The sequence below is a fragment of the Oncorhynchus nerka genome, linkage group LG10 (genome assembly GCF_034236695.1).
Source record: "Oncorhynchus nerka isolate Pitt River linkage group LG10, Oner_Uvic_2.0, whole genome shotgun sequence".
In the NCBI taxonomy this organism is placed as follows: Eukaryota; Metazoa; Chordata; class Actinopteri; order Salmoniformes; family Salmonidae; genus Oncorhynchus; species Oncorhynchus nerka.
The window spans coordinates 77,391,395-77,412,221 of record NC_088405.1 but is presented as its reverse complement, the minus strand read 5'-3'; the positions used below and the strand labels follow the sequence as shown (position 1 = coordinate 77,412,221).

Here is a 20,827-nt window from a genome sequence, read left to right as displayed (position 1 = left end):
TAGCTAGGCAGCCACTTCCCAGCTTTTAAAGGCATTGAAATACTTGTTGGTTCTACATTTAAGGAGTTCATAAATAAGTCCACGTTCTGAAAGCGTAATGACTGAAAGTTTGTTGTTAATTTGACCAGTTTTTGAAAGATAAATGTACATCATATCAAATTTGTAACTTAACATGCCAACTTCAAAAGGGCTCTGCCTAATTCTGAATATTCTTCCTTGTCCATAATATGTTAGTGTAATTACATACATACTGCATACTGGCAAGCTAAAATCAAGTGGTGTGATATTCAGGCTAACATGTTTAATGTGCATTGGGTCTTGTAAATAACACATGTATAGTCAAGTGTTTAACACTTTACATTTGGCTGGAAATTGTTTTTTTTTATAGCTTACGTCAGTAGTTGGCTCTTCAGAAGCAGAGTATAGATTTTAATAGAAAGAGACTGGACAGGCAGATTGGTTGTGCTTGACCTAGCACCCAAGTCTATGTTAGACATTTAAACATGGGAGACAAGTCATAGCTGTCTGTCTTGCCATGTAAACCATATCCCCCCTCACTTTCTCAGTGTTATATCCCCTTCTAATTAGTGTCAGAATTGAGTCACAAAGTTAATGATCCTTCCTCACCAATGGTTTGTTTCTCCCACCACCAATTTTATCACTCATCAAGGCAGCAGACGATCTTAATGGCGGCGGGTAAATACTTGTGATTGGCACAATAAATATATCCTCACAGGCCCGTGCGGAGCTGACTGAGGAACATAGGATTGTTTGTGGTGCTTACGAGAACCAAAGTGAATACCATCTGTTCTGAAAGGAACCAGGGTCGGCTCGTTCCACGTAATTACAAGAGTGGGAACTCAATCCGGAAACAGGATTTTTTTTTATACTCGCACTTTCATGTTTCTTTCTCTCATCTTTTTCTTATTTTTTCTCGCAAAAAAGGCCTGTTAGCCTGCTTGACTGTGAAGCAGTAATGATGGTAGGAAATCTTGGAGAGCTCCCTCCCATGTGTTGCAACATGAAAAAGGCCCTTTTCAAAGACCCGTCTGGACTAGAATGCGTTGGTCAAATCAATGCTATGTTTAACTAGGTTAGCCCTGTGAAATGTCTTATTTTGTCTGCATGCTGAATGCTCATTCGTACAACTAATTTACTGGCGTGCAGCAAATCTCGTTAGTGAGTCTCGTCCATTCAAATGATGTGATTGTTCACTGTGTGGCTTTAATACATTCAATACACACTTATTTTATTAATGCCCTCACATTATGAATTATGAGGGTTATGGATTAATGTATGCTATTAAGATCAAAGATAACTCCTGTCTATCTGTATGACCTTTATTAGAGCACGTGTGTAGTTCCCTTGAGGCCATACACCATCTGGGATGACACACACACATCCAACAACACTGAATAAGCCATGAATCATATGTTGGAGTCATCTACGTAGGTGCAATATTCAGCCCTGAAATGTGCATGTTCAACCGGACCTTTCATGTCTACAAATATTTTTCTTCAATAGGTCTGGATCTAAAACCAGCGTGGTGAATTTCCTGACCTCTATTGTCCATGGTGCAGCCATTTGTTTGTACAATTCCACTAATTTGATTGTCTACTAATATACACTGCTCAAAAAAATAAAGGGAACACTTAAACAACACAATGTAACTCCATGTCAATCACACGTCTGTGAAATCAAACTGTCCACTTAGGAAGCAACACTGATTGACAATAAATTTCACATGCTGTTGTGCAAATGGCATAGACAACAGGTGGAAATTATAGGCAATTAGCAAGACACCCCCAATAAAGGAGTGGTTCTGCAGGTGGTGCCCACAGACCACTTCTCAGTTCCTATGCTTCCTGGCTGATGTTTTGGTCACTTTTGAATGCTGGCGGTGCTTTCACTCTAGTGGTAGCATGAGACGGAGTCTACAACCTACACAAGTGGCTCAGGTAGTGCAGCTCATCCAGGATGCTACCAGGAGACAGGCCAGTACATCAGGAGACGTGGAGGAGGCCGTAGGAGGGCAACAACCCAGCAGCAGGACCGCTACCTCCGCCTTTGTGCAAGGAGGAGCAGGAGGAGCACTGCCAGAGCCCTGCAATAATGACCTCCAGCAGGCCACAAATGTGCATGTGTCTGCTCAAACGGTCAGAAACAGACTCCATGAGGGTGGTATGAGGGCCCAACGTCCACAGGTGGGGGTTGTGCTTACAGTCCAACACCGTGCAGGACGTTTGGCATTTGCCAGAGAACACCAAGATTGGAAAATTCGCCACTGGCGCCCTGTGCTCTTCACAGATGAAAGCAGGTTCACACTGAGCACATGTGACAGACGTGACAGAGTCTGGAGACGCTGTGGAGAACGTTCTGCTGCCTGCAACATCCTCCAGCATGACCGGTTTGGCGGTGGGTCAGTCATGGTGTGGGGTGGCATTTCTTTAGGGGTCCGCACAGCCCTCCATGTGCTCGCCAGAGGTAGCCTGACTGCAATTAAGTACCGAGATGAGATCCTCAGACCCCTTGTGAGACCATATGCTGGTGCGGTTGGCCCTGGGTTCCTCCTAATGCAAGACAATGCTAGACCTCATGTGGCTGGAGTGTGTCAGCAGTTCCTGCAAGAGGAAGGCATTGATGCTATGGACTGGCCCGTCCATTCCCCAGACCTGAATCCAATTAAGCACATCTGGGACGTCATGTCTCGCTCCATCCACCAACGCCACGTTGCACCACAGAGTTGGCGGATGCTTTAGTCCAGGTCTGGGTGGAGATCCCTCAGGAGACCATCCGCCACCTCATCAGGAGCATGCCCAGGCGTTGTAGGGAGGTCATACAGGCACGTGGAGGCCACAAACACTACTGAGCCTCATTTTGACTTGTTTTAAGGACATTACATCAAAGTTGGATCAGCCTGTAGTGTGGTTTTCCACTTTAATTTTGAGTGTGACTCCAAATCCAGACCCCCATGGGTTGATACATTTAATTTCCATTGATAATTTTTGTGTGATTTTGTTGTCAGCACATTCAAATAATGTAAAGAAAAAAGTATTTAATAAGAATATTTCATTCATTCAGATTTAGGATGTGTTATTTTAGTGTTCCCTTTATTCTTTGAGCAGTGTATATCCACAACATTTAATAGCTATCTGGACTAGGAATACTGTTCAATAACTCATAGGCCACATTTTGGAAAGCCTCCTATCTGCATGGAGTGCAGATTTAAAAAACAACTGTGGTGAGTTCCCTGACAACTCTTGTCCATGCTACAGCAATTTGTTTTTCAAATGTTCAATTGTTTGATTGTCTACGTAAACCACGTGTACATACCAAAGGAATAACTACTCAAAAGTCTGAATAACTTCTACTCTTCCCTAGCCAGGATTTAACTACTCAAAAGTCTGAATAACTTCTACTATTACCTAGCCAGGATTGAACTACTCAAGTCTGAATCACTTCTACTATTACCTAGCTAGGATTTAACTACTCAAAAGTCTGAATAACTTCTACTATTACCTAGCCAGGTTTGAACTACTAAAGTCTGAATAACTTCTACTATTACCTAGCTAGGATTTAACTACTCAAAAGTCTGAATAACTTCTACTATTACCTAGCCAGGTTTGAACTACTAAAGTCTGAATCACTTCTACTATTACCTAGCCAGGATTGAACTTCTCAAGTCTGAATCACTTCTACTATTCCCTAGCTAGGATTTAACTACTCAATAGTCTGATTCACTTCTGCTGTTCCCTAGCCAGGATTGAACTGTTCAAAAGTCTGAATCACTTCTACTATTACCTAGCCAGGATTTAACTAAAATGTGAATCACTGCTACTATTCTCTAGCCAGGATTTCACTGCTCAAAAGTCTGACTTACTTGTACTATTCCCTAACCAGGATTTCCCCTTTACTACTGCCATAGACCTATACCCACCTACCATCACAGTAGATAAGGCACATCCATTTCTATATTTAATCTATTTCAGGAGTAAAATGGGCATACTGTGTAGGTGGTGTATTGGACTTGTGAAGTTCTCTTGTTATTTTGTGTGATTCGGGAGTTTTGTCAAACGGTAACATAATTAGCAGGCATGGGTAGGCATAATTAATTAGAACAGATCAAATGACAACTCATACAGACAAGAAAATACATTTTGTAGAGGTGAGTTCATTATTAACTTTCAATCAAGATAAATTGTACTGAATGAACATTGAAATTATACAGATGACTCACTGTACGGTCTAGATTGTAAGACAATCCCTTTGCTGTTCATGCGCTCATACAAATAACATGAAAGAAAATGTTTTTATTGAACGAGTTAGATTCATATATTCATAATTGTAGTCTATCACATCAAAAAAGGATGGATACTAAACATACTGATACTAAATTAAAATAGAAAGCAAGTTCATTAAATGATCAAGCTACTTAAACGGCTATGGGAAGACATTCATTGTGTTCCCATACTCGTTTATTTCTACAGTACTACCAAGTCATGCCAATCAAGTATCAATACAATTAAAACTCATTCAAGGTGATTTGTTGTGAGGGTGTTTTGTGGTTGGAGTAGCAGAAGTGGTTAATGTACTTTGGTGTTCATCCTTGGGCTTGAAATATGGCACATCTTCTGTGTTGCAAGTCAAGGAGCAAATGCATTACAGTGAAGGCTGGGCTTAATTTGGTTTTGCACGATTCATTGGCTACATAGGCCAACACTGTTTCAAAACTAAAGGTGGTATCAGCAAAGAAATACATCAGTGCCGAGGCATCCGGAAAACATTACCTCTTTGGGGAGTAAACCAAAACGTGATTAATGAGGTGACAGTCATCTACCTTCATCCGCATCCTCATCCCTTTTGTCTAGGGCCAATGAATGTGCTGTCTGACCACAAAAGATGGAATCCAGGGAATGATCACCCTTTGTCCTCCCTATGTATTCCACATTTTAACGCTCTGTTTTACCTACACTTCCCGGACGATATTCCATATGGAGTTCTTTATCTACAAATGCCTGGTGGTGAGACAGACAAAGCCAAATGCATGCAGAAATCCAGATAAACAAACAAGCATTTAATGATCTGCATAGTACATGACATTCATTTGTTTGGCGGTGGCGCATTCTGAATACCGTTTACTTGCTGGCTGATTATTGGCATTGGTTTCATATGATAATTGTAAGTGGCCAGTGAACTCATAAATTCTGTGGACAAAAACAAAACATTGTTGCAGTGTATTTAATGTTATGTTATTTGACAGTCAATTCAAACTTTTTATTTGATCAACAAGTTCCTACAAATGTATGTATTTTTTAAAGTCTGTGTTGGTCCATGATAATCTCATTAGTTGCATTATGGAATGTTTGTTCTGTTGGATGTAGGCATGATGTTTTAGTTACACTTTATTTGAACATTAACACAACACTTTTAATACTTAATGCCAACCGGTACAGAATAAATCTGTTTTATTTACTTGTTATAAGCACGTATGAACCCTTATAATGGCGTATACTATGTCATATTGTTCATAGGCTGTCATTGAATATAAGAATTTGTTCTTAACAGACTTGCCTAGTTAAATAAAGGTACAATAAATACAAATATTTCTATGCAACAATAATTCAACAACCCAAAAATATCTGTTAGACTTTTTACACAATAAGATGTATCAACAACTAACATCTAATTCATTGAATATACAACTACTTGAATTGATTATTTCAACACAGCCATTGCTTTTTGTTATTTGGCTAGATTCATTTAACATATCCCTGTCACGTGTACACATGCTTTCTTATGTAATGGTTTACATCTGTACACTTAATTAGGCTTCTGTTTGTTGCTGTAAATACACAACGGGTCTGCCTTTGATGACATTGCCGTTTGAGATGTTCTACTTTGTGACAGCTGTCATCAGGCCCGTGGTGGATGGAGACGGTGCTGTGATACCACCTTCTTCTAAAAGTTCTTAATTAAAATACTCTAGAGTCATTTGAGTGTTTACAAAGGAAGTACACCGAGAATGACGAACAGGGTTCAATATTATGTTGAAGTCAGTTCCCTAACTCGGAAGCCAGTTTCTATTTGATGAATGCAATAAACACATTTAGATGGAAACCTGATAGATGGACCCAACAGATGGATTATCAAACATATCTGACAGGTATCTTGCAACAGACTATCTACAGTACAATGTGCATTTTAGAACACCCTCATACCTAACTATCAGCCAACACTGAAGGTTAGCAGGGAAGAATAGCATCTGTTCATTCTTCATTTCTTCGTAAAAGCCCTAAGCAAGTTCCTCTGAGAGTGCACATTCCTATATACTGTTTATGAGATATAAGGTATTCTTTTTGTTCCTATATATAATTGTGCCAAGGGATAAAACACATATTTAGAGGAAAATATCATGAGGCTTTATTACACTAAACAGATACAACCATCTCTTACTCTTTCTCAAATAGAAAAGACAACTATGTCTTAACATGCACAAATAGTTCAATACTGGTATGTTCCTTTAGTTTCTTGCCAAAAGTCATTGACATAGTTGTTGTTAATACTTTTGACAAAATAGGAAGGAAACCAAAATGTGAAAAAAAGAAAATCTACAATAACATTTCATTTACAGTGAATAGCTTGACAAGTTACACAGAAAAACAAATGGGCAGCATAGTATCTCCTGTAATCAATAAACAAGGCAACAGTATCTGCACATTTGAATGCCAATAAAGTGGACCACTCATAAATTCCTGTTCCCAGATTGATTGAATGGGATGAAGATCCCCATTTAGGGTGGAACACTACTTTGAGATTACTGCACATGCCTCATACTTTGGTGCAAACCTTACATTGACGTCATTGCATGGTTTACGTAAAATGTCAGTAATGTGCATATCTCAAGCTATGATTTGTACTATGTGTAACTGCCCAATAGCTATTTGAATTCTGCTCCAAAACCTCTCACTCTCATCATTGGTTTTGGGGCAAGTTACAATGCAAATTAAATAACTATATTGCAGTTATGTTTGCCAAGACCCACACATGTTTACAAACATACGTTAGGGGCTCACTGCGGATGGAAACTGAGATTGAGTAGTGCTCCTTTTAAAGTGCATATACAGTAATGTGTCAGATGTTTCCTTATTCTAGCATGACATTTGCACGTGGTTGAGTTATTGTATGTCATTCAGATGTGTAATAACTGGAGCAGAATGTATGTACAGTATGTATACATGAATTATGCCCTGAAGCTGCTTAACGTTGCAGTTTATTTATCTGAGAGTGCAAGTGCCAGCGATGCAGTCAAGGGAATCATGTGCGGACACTGATAGCATAGAGCTCTTCTTTACAGATTAATACGTTGCTGTACTTAATATTTTGTGAGGCTACAAACATATGAACCCCCTTAGTTTGAATCAACATGATGCCGTTAAGTGCAATTGACATTAGTTGTTTTCTACGAATTGTAAAATAATTGTGGAAGTTGCCATGTTTTTCGTAAGGCTATTGTAACCTGAAATTGAAAAAGAGACTTCGAGACATTGATATTGGAATTAAATTGAAACATTCACAATATGTTTATATCTGATGGAATTGCATTGCTGTTTCCAGATAATACTGTTGCTGTTGAGTGTGATACACTTAGCCTGGACTACAGTGTGGTACCAACTACATAAATATATATACTTTTTTTTAAAGCACACAAGGCACACTGCTCGCATGATATAGATATTTGTATACTCTATATACCCTCTCTTTCAGTTATACTGCATACCTCACAACGTACTGGGATTGTTCCCAGATTTGATCATGTTTTATGATAAACTACCTTGAAAGTTTCACTTCCATGTGTTGAGACACTGCAACCCATTATTTTTTATCTTTATTTAGCTAGAGAACAAATTGCTTTTGGGACTTTGCTGAATTATCCATTTAAAATAATGGTGCAGGAAAAAAACAGTGGACTTTTCCAGATTGCGTATTAGTTGTGTTATATTATGTTGGTTTTGATTGGTGTTATGTTCATACCGTTAGCTAGCTGGACATAATCATTTTTTTCACCCAGACATACTACTTGGTATCACTTCCTATCTGTGTGCTATTTGCTAAAGGAAATCATTATTAACAAACATGAACGAAGTAATGTAAAACAATGAGAAAACATACATATTACTTGCCAAACACTGGGCCTTGTTACAAAGGGCTTATCATTTGACAATACTAATTAGTGAAAGGTTTCCTATGCAATTTCTGTCTGTTTATAATTTTGTAGAGAATAAACAAACGAAATAATGAATATGGTTCATTAATGATTAATTGACAATTACAAGCTGTTATTGACAGCATATGTACAGTGTTACCCAGTACACAAAATGGTCAATACTTTGACTGATTTTAATGTATAGTGGATGGGGTTTGATCCAAGAGAAACACAAAAGCTCCCTATCTAGGAGCTTAGTTTAGTCATGTATGTTGACTCAAGGAATGGAACATTTAAAGTAGATATTGTTTCCCCAGGATCGAAATCTATCGTTTGATCCTCTCTTTGTCACAACTGCAAGATTACAGTTATGACTAATACGCTGTTCATGATGATTTATACACAGATTCGTTTTTGACGGTGTGACGGCACTTGTGTAGGCTACAAAAGCTTTCCTTTCACTTTCAATGGAGCATTTTTTTTCGTGGATGAGTTACAACAGTCATCAGTTCTTCATAAATAAAAGTGCAGACATTGGAAAACTTTGAAGAAATACTCATTTCTGTTTTTAACTGTGGATCAAAGGTTTCAAGCCACTTTGCCCCTTAGGGCCACTGTACATGGGTGGGGGAGTGGCAAGAAAAACAAAAGTGTTTAGCCTTCTGTCCTAGGGGACAACAGTCTTTATAAAACTCACTTTTTACATATAAACAGCACGTTCAAAACCACACCGTAGACTGATGTTTGTGTATTGACAACATTTCATTTGATCTGTATTCAGCCAGAAACAGTCAATCATTGAATATTCTCTTTTTTCAAATGCAATGCACCACATCACCTTAGTTTGTCTTCTCTTAATTTGTATGGTTATTGTGGGGATAACACTGACCATTTACATTTAGAGCAAAGTGGAATGTTGCCTTTAAGTCAACCACATTTTGCCATATTAGATTGTGATTTCCTGATTTGTTGAGCTTTAACATACCTTCTCCCTCCAACCCAGTTCACCAGTCTTCCCTATGGGCCCGATTTCGACCCGAGTTAAGCATGTGTAAATGGAACGTAATTCCCTATTTAGGTACTTCTCTCTATGCGTACTCTGACGAACTGAAGCATGAGAGTAAAGTGCTATTCACCTGCTATTCGTTTTGGTTGGAGCTGGAATAAATGAAGGTGTGGCAGAGCTGTGTCTACAGATACTCCGTATTCTGACCGTGCCTTAATTCCACCACCTTTACCTGCAGGTTCCAAGTAGAAAAAGCATCTACTTTATTTTTTTGATAGAAATACCACCATTCTCCATGCACTGTAATAACTTGACAAGAGCTATGTAAATGAGTAATCCGTTTGGAAATAACATTTGTTTTAGATATATTTTACCTTATAATCACAAATGTGAAACCAGACAAATGTGAAACCAGTAATATGGCAGCAAACTGAAGAATATCAACATAGTGTAACAGTAAAGTTTAAGAAATGCCGTCCCATTATGCATAATTTAAATTGTAAGGCCTTTTAGCAGGGATGGACACTCTCGAATGTCTTAATTATAGGCTACCTCGTCTTTCCAGTTTCCATTTCTATCATGTTAAAAATGAGCCATTATAGTATTGACCGTCAGTAGGTCTAATAACCACACATATTTAACTGCCAATTTACTGTTAGATCCCTTCAGTTGGTATAGCCTACATTATCATTCCATTACTGTTAGATCCCTTCAGTTGGTATAGTCTACATTATCATTCCATTACCATTAGATCCCTTCAGTTGATATAGCCTACATTATCATTCCATTACTGTTAGATCCCTTCAGTTGGTATAGCCTACATTATCATTCCATTACTGCTAGATCCCTTCAGTTGGTATAGTCTACATTATCGTTCCATTACTGTTAAATCCCTTCAGTTGGTATAGCCTACATTATCATTCCATTACTGTTAGATCCATTCAGTTGGTATAGCCTACATTATCATTCCATTACTGTTAGATCCCTTCAGTTGGTATAGCCTACATTATCAGTCCATTACTGTTAGATCCCTTCAGTTGGTATAGCCTACATTATCAGTCCATTACCGTTAGATCCCTTCAGTTGGTATAGCCTACATTATCATTCCATTACTGTTAGATCCCTTCAGTTGGTATAGCCTACATTATCATTCCATTACTGCTAGATCCCTTCAGTTGGTATAGCCTATATTATCATTCCATTACTGTTAGATCCCTTCAGTTGGTATAGCCTACATTATCATTCCATTACTGCTAGATCCCTTCAGTTGGTATAGCCTACATTATCATTCCATTACTGTTAGATCCCTTCAGTTGGTATAGCCTACATTATCATTCCATTACTGTTAGATCCCTTCAGTTGGTATAGCCTACATTATCATTCCATTACTGTTAGATCCCTTCAGTTGGTATAGACTACATTATCATTCCATTACTGTTAGATCCCTTCAGTTGGTATAGCCTACATTATCATTCCATTACTGTTAGATCCCTTCAGTTGGTATAGCCTACATTATCATTCCATTACTGTTAGATCCCTTCAGTTGGTATAGCCTGCATTATCATTCCAATGTTTCCTTTACCTTCATTTGCTTCCTCGGTAAACGCCATCTTGGCCATGTGGTTGTTGCTGAGGATCATTAGTAACAGTTAATAGTATAAAAAAAGACATATAGGCTAATTAAATTGTTATGGAGCAGAGCGCAGACCAAGCCATAACAGTTTGAACCCGACGCATGGTCCATTACTTGGCAGTGTCATCACACAGTTCCATGGTTAGTGCAGGCAATAGATGAGGGTATAGCCTACTATTGTACACTATTCTCCCTATTATAATGATATGTACACTATTCTTCCAACATTACCATGGGTTAAAGAATTGAATGTGGCAATTTTTCAGACTGAATCAAACCACGGTTTTCTTTCTTCCGTGCATATATTGAGATGGCTTTCTTTCATTGATCTAACTAAAAGGTACAACGTATTCCAAAGGGATGGCTTAAGATAAATGTACTGAAAACTCCACAAGAAAAAATATGTTGGACAGCAAGTAGGAGATATTCAATGATTGAATTACATTTATGCAGCGCGCGCAAGGGAACCACGCCTGCAAAGCCCGTTACGCACCTTCATAAAGTGCGTAGGAAAGGCGTGCGTGCGAAAGGTGTAATTTCCTAAGTCGGAATTTGGCCCTAGAAAGGGGGCCCAACATTAGCCATTATGGTCTCCAAAATAGCCTTGTGTGTGTGTGTGTACACACTCCTCTCTGCTGCTGCCTGATAACCATGCAGTTTTGGGACGAACCCAACATGCAACAAACCAGGTGTTGATGGCATTGTGGGGCAGCTGTGCGAAGGCTGATCAGAAGTGACAGCTGTGACATTGAATGGTTCTTATTCATCTGGAAGAAAAAGGGAAGATGTAACAGCTTGAGCCTCCCCATATAGATAGTTGATAGAGATACAGGGGACAGAGAAAATCCTCAGCCTTCATTATTCCACCCTGTGATTGAGAGAACACTGGGGTCAGGGCTTCTGTCAAAGATTAAAAGGTTGCTTGAGGCATTCAAAATGACTCTCCTTGTAGCACAATGAATACATACTTTGACAGTGTAGTGCTATATGGTATTTTAAAAGCTTTTTTACAGTGTGGTGCTATATGTTAACAGATGTGTGTGTCAACTTGTGGCGTTAGATGTGTTACCATGTAACAATACATTCAATAATTGTGCAGTCTTTTCTATTCCAGTTCAGGTTATTTTGATAAAATGCACTTACAGTAGCTTTCTCAATGATGTTTACTTGGGGAGGGGGGGGGGACTCTAGTGAGATCAAATGGCTAGCTATGTTTGTTAAAGCAAATGAATTGTTTTTCACTGGACATTTTATAATGAAAACTTCAGAGCCTTAATTGGATACAAAGCATATTCCTACACTTCACTGCAAACAGCCTCAACCTAGACATGACTCGCACACTGTACGTTGTTTCATTTTGTGTGGGCTATCATGGGTAGTATTGTGTCACATACTCAAAAGGACTGAGGACTTCTTTGTTTTAACAGTTCATAATTTATGGACAATGTAAAACCTTATCTCCAGCTGACATGTTGATTACTCACCATAATGGTTATATCATTCCGATTCATGGACTCACTTGATCAAAACAAATTGTTGGCACTATATGTTATGACATGGGGGATCGGCAATGCTATAGCAAACAGTAAACCATGCAGGTAAAGTACATGAGAAACACGCATTCTAAACTGGAGGAAACACATGTGGTTCAGTGAATTTCTGCGAGGCACTTTGCAGAATTATAATTGATTGTGACAGTAATTTAGGTAATCAGGCAAAGTAATTAGGAAACCATTCTTAAATCAAAAACCTTTGTCTGTTCAAAAGATATGCAGCTATGAACATCCAATATACACACCAGCTTCATTGTTTATTTGAAAAAGTCCTAAAACAGTGAAAAGACACTAACCTACTGACATTGACAGCGTTTCAATCCATCTCTGGTCAATGCAGAGGGCTGACTTCTGGGTTTATGGTCTCTCATGTCTTACCATTTAAAGAGAGAGATGACTCATTTCTCTTCACTTCATGTAGTGGGGAGTGCAGAACACATTTCTACATAAACTCAGCAAAAAAATAAACATCCTTTTTCATGACCCTGTCTTTCAAAAGATAATTTGTAAAAATCCAAAGAACTTCACAGATCTTCATTGTAATGCTTGTTCAATGAACCAGAAACAATTAATGAACATGCACCTGTGGAACGGTTGTTAAGACACTAACAGCTTACAGATGGTAGGCAATGAAGGTCACAGTTATGAAAACTTAGGACACTAAAGAGGCCTTTCTATTGACTTTGACAAACACCAAAAGAAAGATGCCCAGGGTCCCTGCTCATCTGCGTGAACGTGCCTTAGGCATGCTGCAAGGAGGCATGAGGACTGCAGATGTGGCCAGGGCAATAAATTGCCATATCCGTACTGACACACCTAAGACAGCGCAACAGGGAGACAGGACGGACAGCTGATCATTCTCACAGTGGCAACACCTGCACAGGATTGGTACATTGGAACATCACACCTGCGGAACAGGTACAGGATGGCAACAACAACTGCCTGAGTTACACCAGGAATGCACAATCCTTCCATCAGTGCTCAGACTGTCCGCAATAGGCTGAGAGAGGCTGGACTGAGGGCTTGTAGGCCTGTTGTAAGGCAGGTCCTCACCAGACATCACCGGCAACAACGTCACCTACGGGCACAAACCCACCATCGCTGGACCAGACAGGACTGGCAAAAAGTGCTCTTCACTGATGAGTCTCAGTTTTGTCTCACCAGAGATGATGGTCGGATATGCGTTTATCGCCAAAGGAATGAGTGTTACACCGAGGCCTGTACTCAGGAGAGGGATCGATTTGGAGGTGGAGGGTCCGTCATGGTCTGGGGTGGTGTGTCACATCATGATCGGACTGAGCTGGTTGTCATTGCAGGCAATCTGAATACTGTGCGTTACAGGGAAGATATCCTCCTCCCTTATGTGGTACCCTTCCTGCAGGCTCATCCTGACATGACCCTCCAGCATGACAATGCCACCAGCCATACTGCTCGTTCTGTGCTATCATTTCCTGCAAGACAGGAATGTCAGTGTTCTGCCATGGCCAGCGAAGAGCCCGGATCTCAATCCCATTGAGCACGTCTGGGACCTGTTGGATCGGAAGGTGAGGGCTAGGGCCATTCTCCCCAGAAATGTCCGGGAACTTGCAGGTGCCTTGGTGGAAGAGTGGGGTAACATCTCACAGCAAGAACTGGCAAATCTGGTGCAGTCCATGAGGAGGAGATGCACTGCAGTACTTAATGCAGCTGGTGGCCACAGCAGATACTGACTGTTAATTGTTATTTTAACCCCTCCTTTGTTCAGGGACACATTATTCCATTTCTGTTTGTCACATCTGTGGAACCTGTTCAGTTTATGGCTCAGTTTTTGAATCTTGTTATGTTCATACAAATATTTACACATGTTAAGTTTGCTAGAAATAAACGTAGTTGACAGTGAGATGACATTTATTTTTTTGCTGAGTTTATATCCTGTTGGCATCATGTTGTTTTTATTTAACCACTTGTGTTTTGTTTGTAGACATCAACATGAGCTAAATGGTATATTGTGGGATGACACTACAGTATATAGCCAGAGGGAGACCGAATTGTTTGTGCAATGAATAACCTGTTTTCATAGGACATTTCTGCTTGTCTATATCAGCCTTGTCATTCTCAACTTCCTTTCAAAAAGGTGTAAGCCAATTTCAGACAACGTACAGTCATAAACTGTCTTGGACTATGCAGTCCTTCTTAGTGACACCCCCCCCAAAAAAATATATCCGTTCTGTTTATGTTTTAATCATGTTTGTTTTGCAGTGCTTGGACTTCATTTGTGACAAAAATTCGATAAATATTTGATATTGTATTGTTCTGCCTCAGAAATGATAGCACACTATGTTACACTGAAGTTGACATTGTTTATATTGAATGGTCTGTTTTTGTTATTATTCTGTTGCATACAACTGTAAAAATACAGTAAATTCAACAATCACAATTTATGTTTTCATTTTTTTGTTGTTTACTTAAGAAAAACTTATGTTATTGTACAGAGATCAAACAGGACATGACACACCAGTAATCCGAATGTACACCTCAATATTTGGGTAAAACCAGTCAACTATCAACACATACATGAACTTTTTGTTTCCCTTTTTTTACATATAAAAGTTTAGATTGACACAAATTCTGTAGTACTACCATCACCTCAGATCAGCATCCATGTCGACCCTCTCCCTCCCCACCACCCTAGACGTGTCCCGTCTTCTGGTTTTTGTCCAAATGAAGACATACCGCCAATGCATACCAAAAAAAAAAAGAAGGGTGAACCAACGATGTTATTGGTAGTTCCTTTTGTTACTTTTCTTCTTCTGGGACCAAGAGTCTTGTTGTTGTTCAGTGCTGAGTAAAGCTGAGGATGAACCGTGTTGCATCAAAACTTGAGCAGGAACAACAAGAAAACAGTCAGCAGGAGGCAAAAGGAGCAGTGGGGCGACAGGGCAGCCCTGTTCACATCATGCATCATAGTCCCGGGACCTGTTGGGAAAAATAGTTTGATATTAACGTCACTAAGGCATCTCAAGAGGCAGTGCTTCCTATACCTATCTTCCCCTCCACAACTAAACCAGTGCGGGTTCTATTGGCTTTAACTTACAACTTTAGATGCCTGATTGTTGTCTTTACAGCCCTCTCCTGAAATGTAATTCAGTAACGATAGGCATAGAACCAACAAGATGGATTCCTCCTGCACATTGAATAGGACTGGTTCCTTTGAAAACGGAACACAAGCTCCATCAGACACTGGTCATCTTAACAAAGCATAGCAAGGATCTCAAATAGCTTTTTCCACGCAAACACATCATTCATATCAGAGATGACATGCCATTCTATCCCCTTTGATGATCAAAAGGAAGCAAGCAGTACAAAACAAACATTCCCCCAAATCCCTTGGCATGTGAACTGAGGAGCACGACTGAGGCTAGATTTTATTTTTCATGATTGGGCCTTTATAACGTTGAGAATAGAATAGTGTTGGATGACTAAAATGGCTTCTTAATGTGTTTTTCTTGCAGTCTGTTAGTCTTTGTAAACTGCTGGAACTGCAGTCAGAGGAAAAGTTGACCAAACATTGTGGATGACCTGAAATGCTACCCTAAGAACAAATTTGTATACTGAGCAATTGTATTCGCTCAATAGCTATTGTATCCAACGATGCTCAGCTCTTTCACATTATATGCCCCTAGAGATAATCAAAATAAGTTGCTGCTTTTTGTCCTATTTATAGTAACAATGTTAATTTATGGCTTTATTCTACATTACATAACTGCAAGTTTGGTTCACTGTGGAGTATTCTCCCACATATTAATAAGACCACTGACAAACAAAATGTATCTATTTGCATTACACCCCACCCCACAGACAGACACATCTACATTTAGGCCAGGATGAATCAGATCAGCGTTAACCCGCAGTTACCGACAACTGCACAGCATATCATTGCTTTTGTTTAGGCGATGTTGGAGGTTTAACTGCAGCCGCAGCTGCTCTTGTGGTCATTGTCACAAAACCACACAATATACAGTTGAAGTCGGAAGTTTACATACACTTAGGTTGTAGTCATTATAACTCGTTTTTCAACCAATCCACAAATATCTTGTTAACAACCTATAATTTTGGCAAGTCGGTTAGGACATCTACTTTGTGCATGACACAAGTAATTTTTCCAACAATTGTTTACAGACAGATTATTTCACTTATTTCTCTGTATCACAATTCCAGTGGTCAGAAGTTAACATACACTAAGTTGACTGTGCCTTTAAACATTTTGGAAAATTCCAGAAAATTATGTCATGGCTTTAGAGGCTTCTGATAGGCTAATTGAAATCATTTGAGTCAATTGGAGGTGTACCTGTGGATGTATTTCAAGGCCTACCTTCAAACTTAGTGCCTCTTTGCTTGACATCATGGGAAAATCAAAAGAAATCAGCCAAGACCTCAGAAAAAAAATTGTAGACCTCCACAAGTCTGGTTCATCCTTGGGAGCAATTTTCAAATGCCTGAAGGTACCACATTCATCTGTACAAAAAATAGTACGCAAGTATAAACACCATGGGACCACACATCCGTCATACCGCTCAGGAAGGAGACATGTTGTCTCCTAGAGAAAAGTGCATCAATCCCAGAACAACAGCAAAGGACCTTGTGAAGATGCTGGAGGAAACAGGTACAAGAGTAACTCTATCCACAGTAAAACGAGTCTTATATCGACATAACCTGAAAGGCCGCTCAGCAAGGAAGAAGCCACTGCTCCAAAACCGCCATAAATAAGCCAGAATATGGTTTGCAACTGCACATGGGAACAAAGATCGTACTTTTTGGAGAAATGTCCTCTGGTCTGATGAAACAAAAATAGCACTTTTTGGCCATAATGACCATCGTTATGTTTGGAGGAAAAAGGGGGAGGCTTGCAAGCCAAAGAACACCATCCCAACCGTGAAGCATGGGGGTGGCAGCATCATGTTGTGGGGGTGCTTTGTGGCAGGAGGGACTGGTGCACTTCACAAAATAGATGGCATCATGAGGGAGGAAAATTATGTGGATATATTGAAGCAACATCTCAAGACATCAGTCAGGAAGTTAAAGCTTGGTCGCAAATGGGTCTTCCAAATGGAAAGTGACCCCAAACATACTTCCAAAGTTGTGGCAAAATGGTTTAAGGACAACAAAGTCAGGGTATTGGAGTGGCCATCACAAAGTCCTGACTCAAACATATAGAACATTGGTGAGCAGAACAGAAAAAGCGTGTGCGAGCAAGGAGGCCTACAAACCTGACTCAGTTACACCAGCTCTGTCAGGAGGAATGGGCCAAAATTCACCCAACTTATTGTGGGAAGCTTGTGGAAGGCTACCCGAAACGTTTGACCCAAGTTAAACAATTTAAAGGTAATGCTATCAAATACTAATTGAGTATATGTAAACTTCTGACCCACTGGGAATGTGAGGAAAGCAATAAAAGTGGAAATAAATCTTTCTCTCTACTATTATTCTGATATTTCACATTTTTACAATAAAGTGGTGATCCTAACTGACCTAAGACAGGGAATTTTTACTAGGATTAATGTCAGGAATTGTGAAAAACTGAGTTCAAATGTATTTGGCTAAGGTGTATGTAAACTTTCGACTTCAACTGTATATATAGATTTTTTTAACTAGGCAAGTCAGTTAAGAACAAATTCTTAACCTTTTGGTTACTGGCCCAACGCTCTAACCACTAGGCTACCTGCCGCCCCAATAATATATTTATATTATTGCATCAATAATTGCTATAATTGCATCCCAGTACACACAATAACATATATTACAACAATATTGTTCTACAACAGTAACAGTAGGCAGTCTTACCGTAGAGGATTATGCTTGCATTGGTGATCCCCATGGTGTTCATGGCCACACACGTGTAGTTTCCATAGTCCTCTTCAGAAACATTCAAAAACATAAGCATGGATTGTTTACCTTGGTTCTCTATCTTAATCCCATTCAGTCCATTTAGGAGTCTGTAAAGAAGAAAATACATTCTTAAAATATTAATTCTGTAATCCCATATCTATATGTTTATCAATAATAAATCCCCATACCCGTGAAATTGAAGGGTATATCTTATAACAATCAAATTTGGCCCGTTAGGCCAGCGAATCTCAACTGATGGGGGAGGTTTTGAATGGGTTGTGAGTGTGTGAGTAAAAAAACAGAGAGAAATAATAATAAAAAAAGTTTATGAAAAATACTCCTGTCTGAACTTAAATGACTAAAACCAGTTAGAAAGCGTGTAGAAATGACAATGAACCTACATATTCTTTTTAATAATTTGACCTCTGAACTATTTTTCTTCAATCACAATATTTTCAATTTACTGTACAGTTGTTAGCAGCTGGTCTCAAGCCAGTGATCTTGACATTCATATGGACAAAATTGAATTTTTGAAAATGAAAACGGTGGGACTGTTGTTCCCTTGTCATATAATTCTGACATTTTCTATCCTAATACCATAAAAAAGAGTTTTCCAGATTGCATTTGGGCCGCAGAAAAATGGGATGCGAATATTGGATCGCGACTGAGACAAACTGGTTAAATTTTGGTCATGAGGCCAAACCAGTTGAGAACCACTGCATTAGGGGATACGATTTGAAGGTGTAATCTGTAAACAATGTCAGTATAATCCAGTCAGGTTTGACTGAACAAGTGCCATTGAGGTCGTTGCTGTGTTGGCATTTGTGTATGTCCTTGAAGGGTTCAGCACAAGTACGAATGCTACAGTTGGTAAAGACTATTAGTCTCGGGAATTTATGGACAAAAATACTTTTGAAATAAGTCTCTAAAGCCCTAAAACCAAACACAGCTCATTAGGTCGTGCTGAGACGACTGCTCTGCACCGCTGTACAACAACCTGCGTTGTGTAACATTTTCTCTTTGGCTGCACTGCTAATATTCCCCACGCTTCACTGGCTTGTGCCAGTTCTTTGGGAAACAATCATTTTTTGAAGCGTAGTCATTCATTATAAAAACCCCTGTACTTTCTCAGAGGTTGTCCAAGCAACGCAGCCCATTGACAGAAACGAATTATGCAAAGAAATACAACTCGCCTTTGGTGGCCATGATGGTTTAGATTAGAAATTGTTCTCCAAAGAAAGTAATTTTAATAGTAGGTTGTTAATGAGACAAAATTACATTTTGCCAGTGGAGAATAAAACAACTGGGGGATTTACATCTCCTTACAACCAACAAAGGCCAAAACTGACTCTTTTCTAAAAGATCTATTAGGACTTACCTGCGGTCCTCTTTGTACCACTCAAAATCTGCACCAGGAACAGCAGAGGCCTCACATTGGAGCACCCCTTTTTGGCCCACTGGGGTACCTGTACTCCCAGCCTTCAAAATGAAGGGAGCATCTGTAAGATGTATGAAATTGAGGTTATTTAATGAGTTTTATAGCAGTGCATATACATTTATTAAAAATAGACTCAGCAACATGACATCATCACATACAGCGGGGCAACATCCTGCTTACAGAAATCAACAACAACAAAAATCTGCCACTATTGGGTCTTCCTAATGTGGGTATTCCTCACAGGAGGGAGCACATTGGAAATAGCCTGTTTTGGCAGTCTTGACAGATTGAAATTATGCTTTTGACTTCTGCAGGCAAGAATTCTTTCCGCTGTGTATGATGTCATATTGCTGTGTCTAACTACCTGATAACCATTACTTTGATGTCCTTTAAAGTGAACTGTTTCAAAGAGGTGAAGTATCTACTATCCTGAATAATCTGTAAGGTGCGTCAGTATATTTTCTGTTGATAACAATGTACACTCGAGCTAGCATGCTAAACTTCACGAGGCTTCTAAAATTATCTTAATAACCCATTTTTTTTTTAAATGGGCTCCTGAGTGGTGCAGCAGTCTAAGGAACTGCATCTCAGTGCAAGAGGTGTCACTACAGTTCCTGGTTTGAATCCAGGCTGTATCACATCCGGCCGTGATTGGAAGTCCCATAGGACGGCGCACATTTGGCCCGGTGTCATCTGGGTTTTGCTGGGGTAGGCAGTCATTGTAAATAAGAATTTGTTTTTAACTGATTTGCCTAGTTACATATTTTTTTTTATTATAAGCTCTTAAAAACAAGCTTGGATCAACAACTGCCTGGGAAAACCATGTGGCTGATAAAATAGCAACAAATAAGATGACCATTTAGCTTTGTTTAAGTGTTGTGGTGCTTGGCATCATTGTTTGTTTTCATGCTTACAATTGACTGTGACTTTCACTGTCTTCACATCTGGGGCTGAGATGTCATTGGAGGAGATGCATTCATACGATCCCGACTGTTCTTTAGTGATCGCTGTCATATCAACATATTCCCCTTCAGTGACAAATTTGTGTCCTGAAAAATACCACAATAACATCTGTTTTTAAAAATAGAAAGCATACAGAGGTGCATTATTACCAAACCCCCCACGATTG

General features: G+C 39.4%; 1 protein-coding gene across 3 annotated transcripts in view; it reads right to left on the bottom strand.

Moving 5' to 3' along the window:
• Window positions 1-14,599: 14,599 nt before the first annotated feature.
• Window positions 14,600-20,827, bottom strand: part of LOC115136019 (opioid-binding protein/cell adhesion molecule-like) — a 346,162-nt gene continuing 339,934 nt past the window's right edge. For all 3 annotated transcript variants that reach the window (XM_029671347.2, XM_029671345.2, XM_029671348.2), the window contains 4 exons: window positions 20,613-20,747; window positions 19,639-19,759; window positions 18,216-18,367; window positions 14,600-15,350 (listed from right to left, as the gene is read on the bottom strand). In XM_029671347.2, coding sequence (XP_029527207.1) covers window positions 15,247-15,350; window positions 18,216-18,367; window positions 19,639-19,759; window positions 20,613-20,747 — 512 coding nt within the window. In that variant the 3' untranslated portion in view covers window positions 14,600-15,246. The remainder of the gene's footprint in view (window positions 15,351-18,215; window positions 18,368-19,638; window positions 19,760-20,612; window positions 20,748-20,827) is intronic.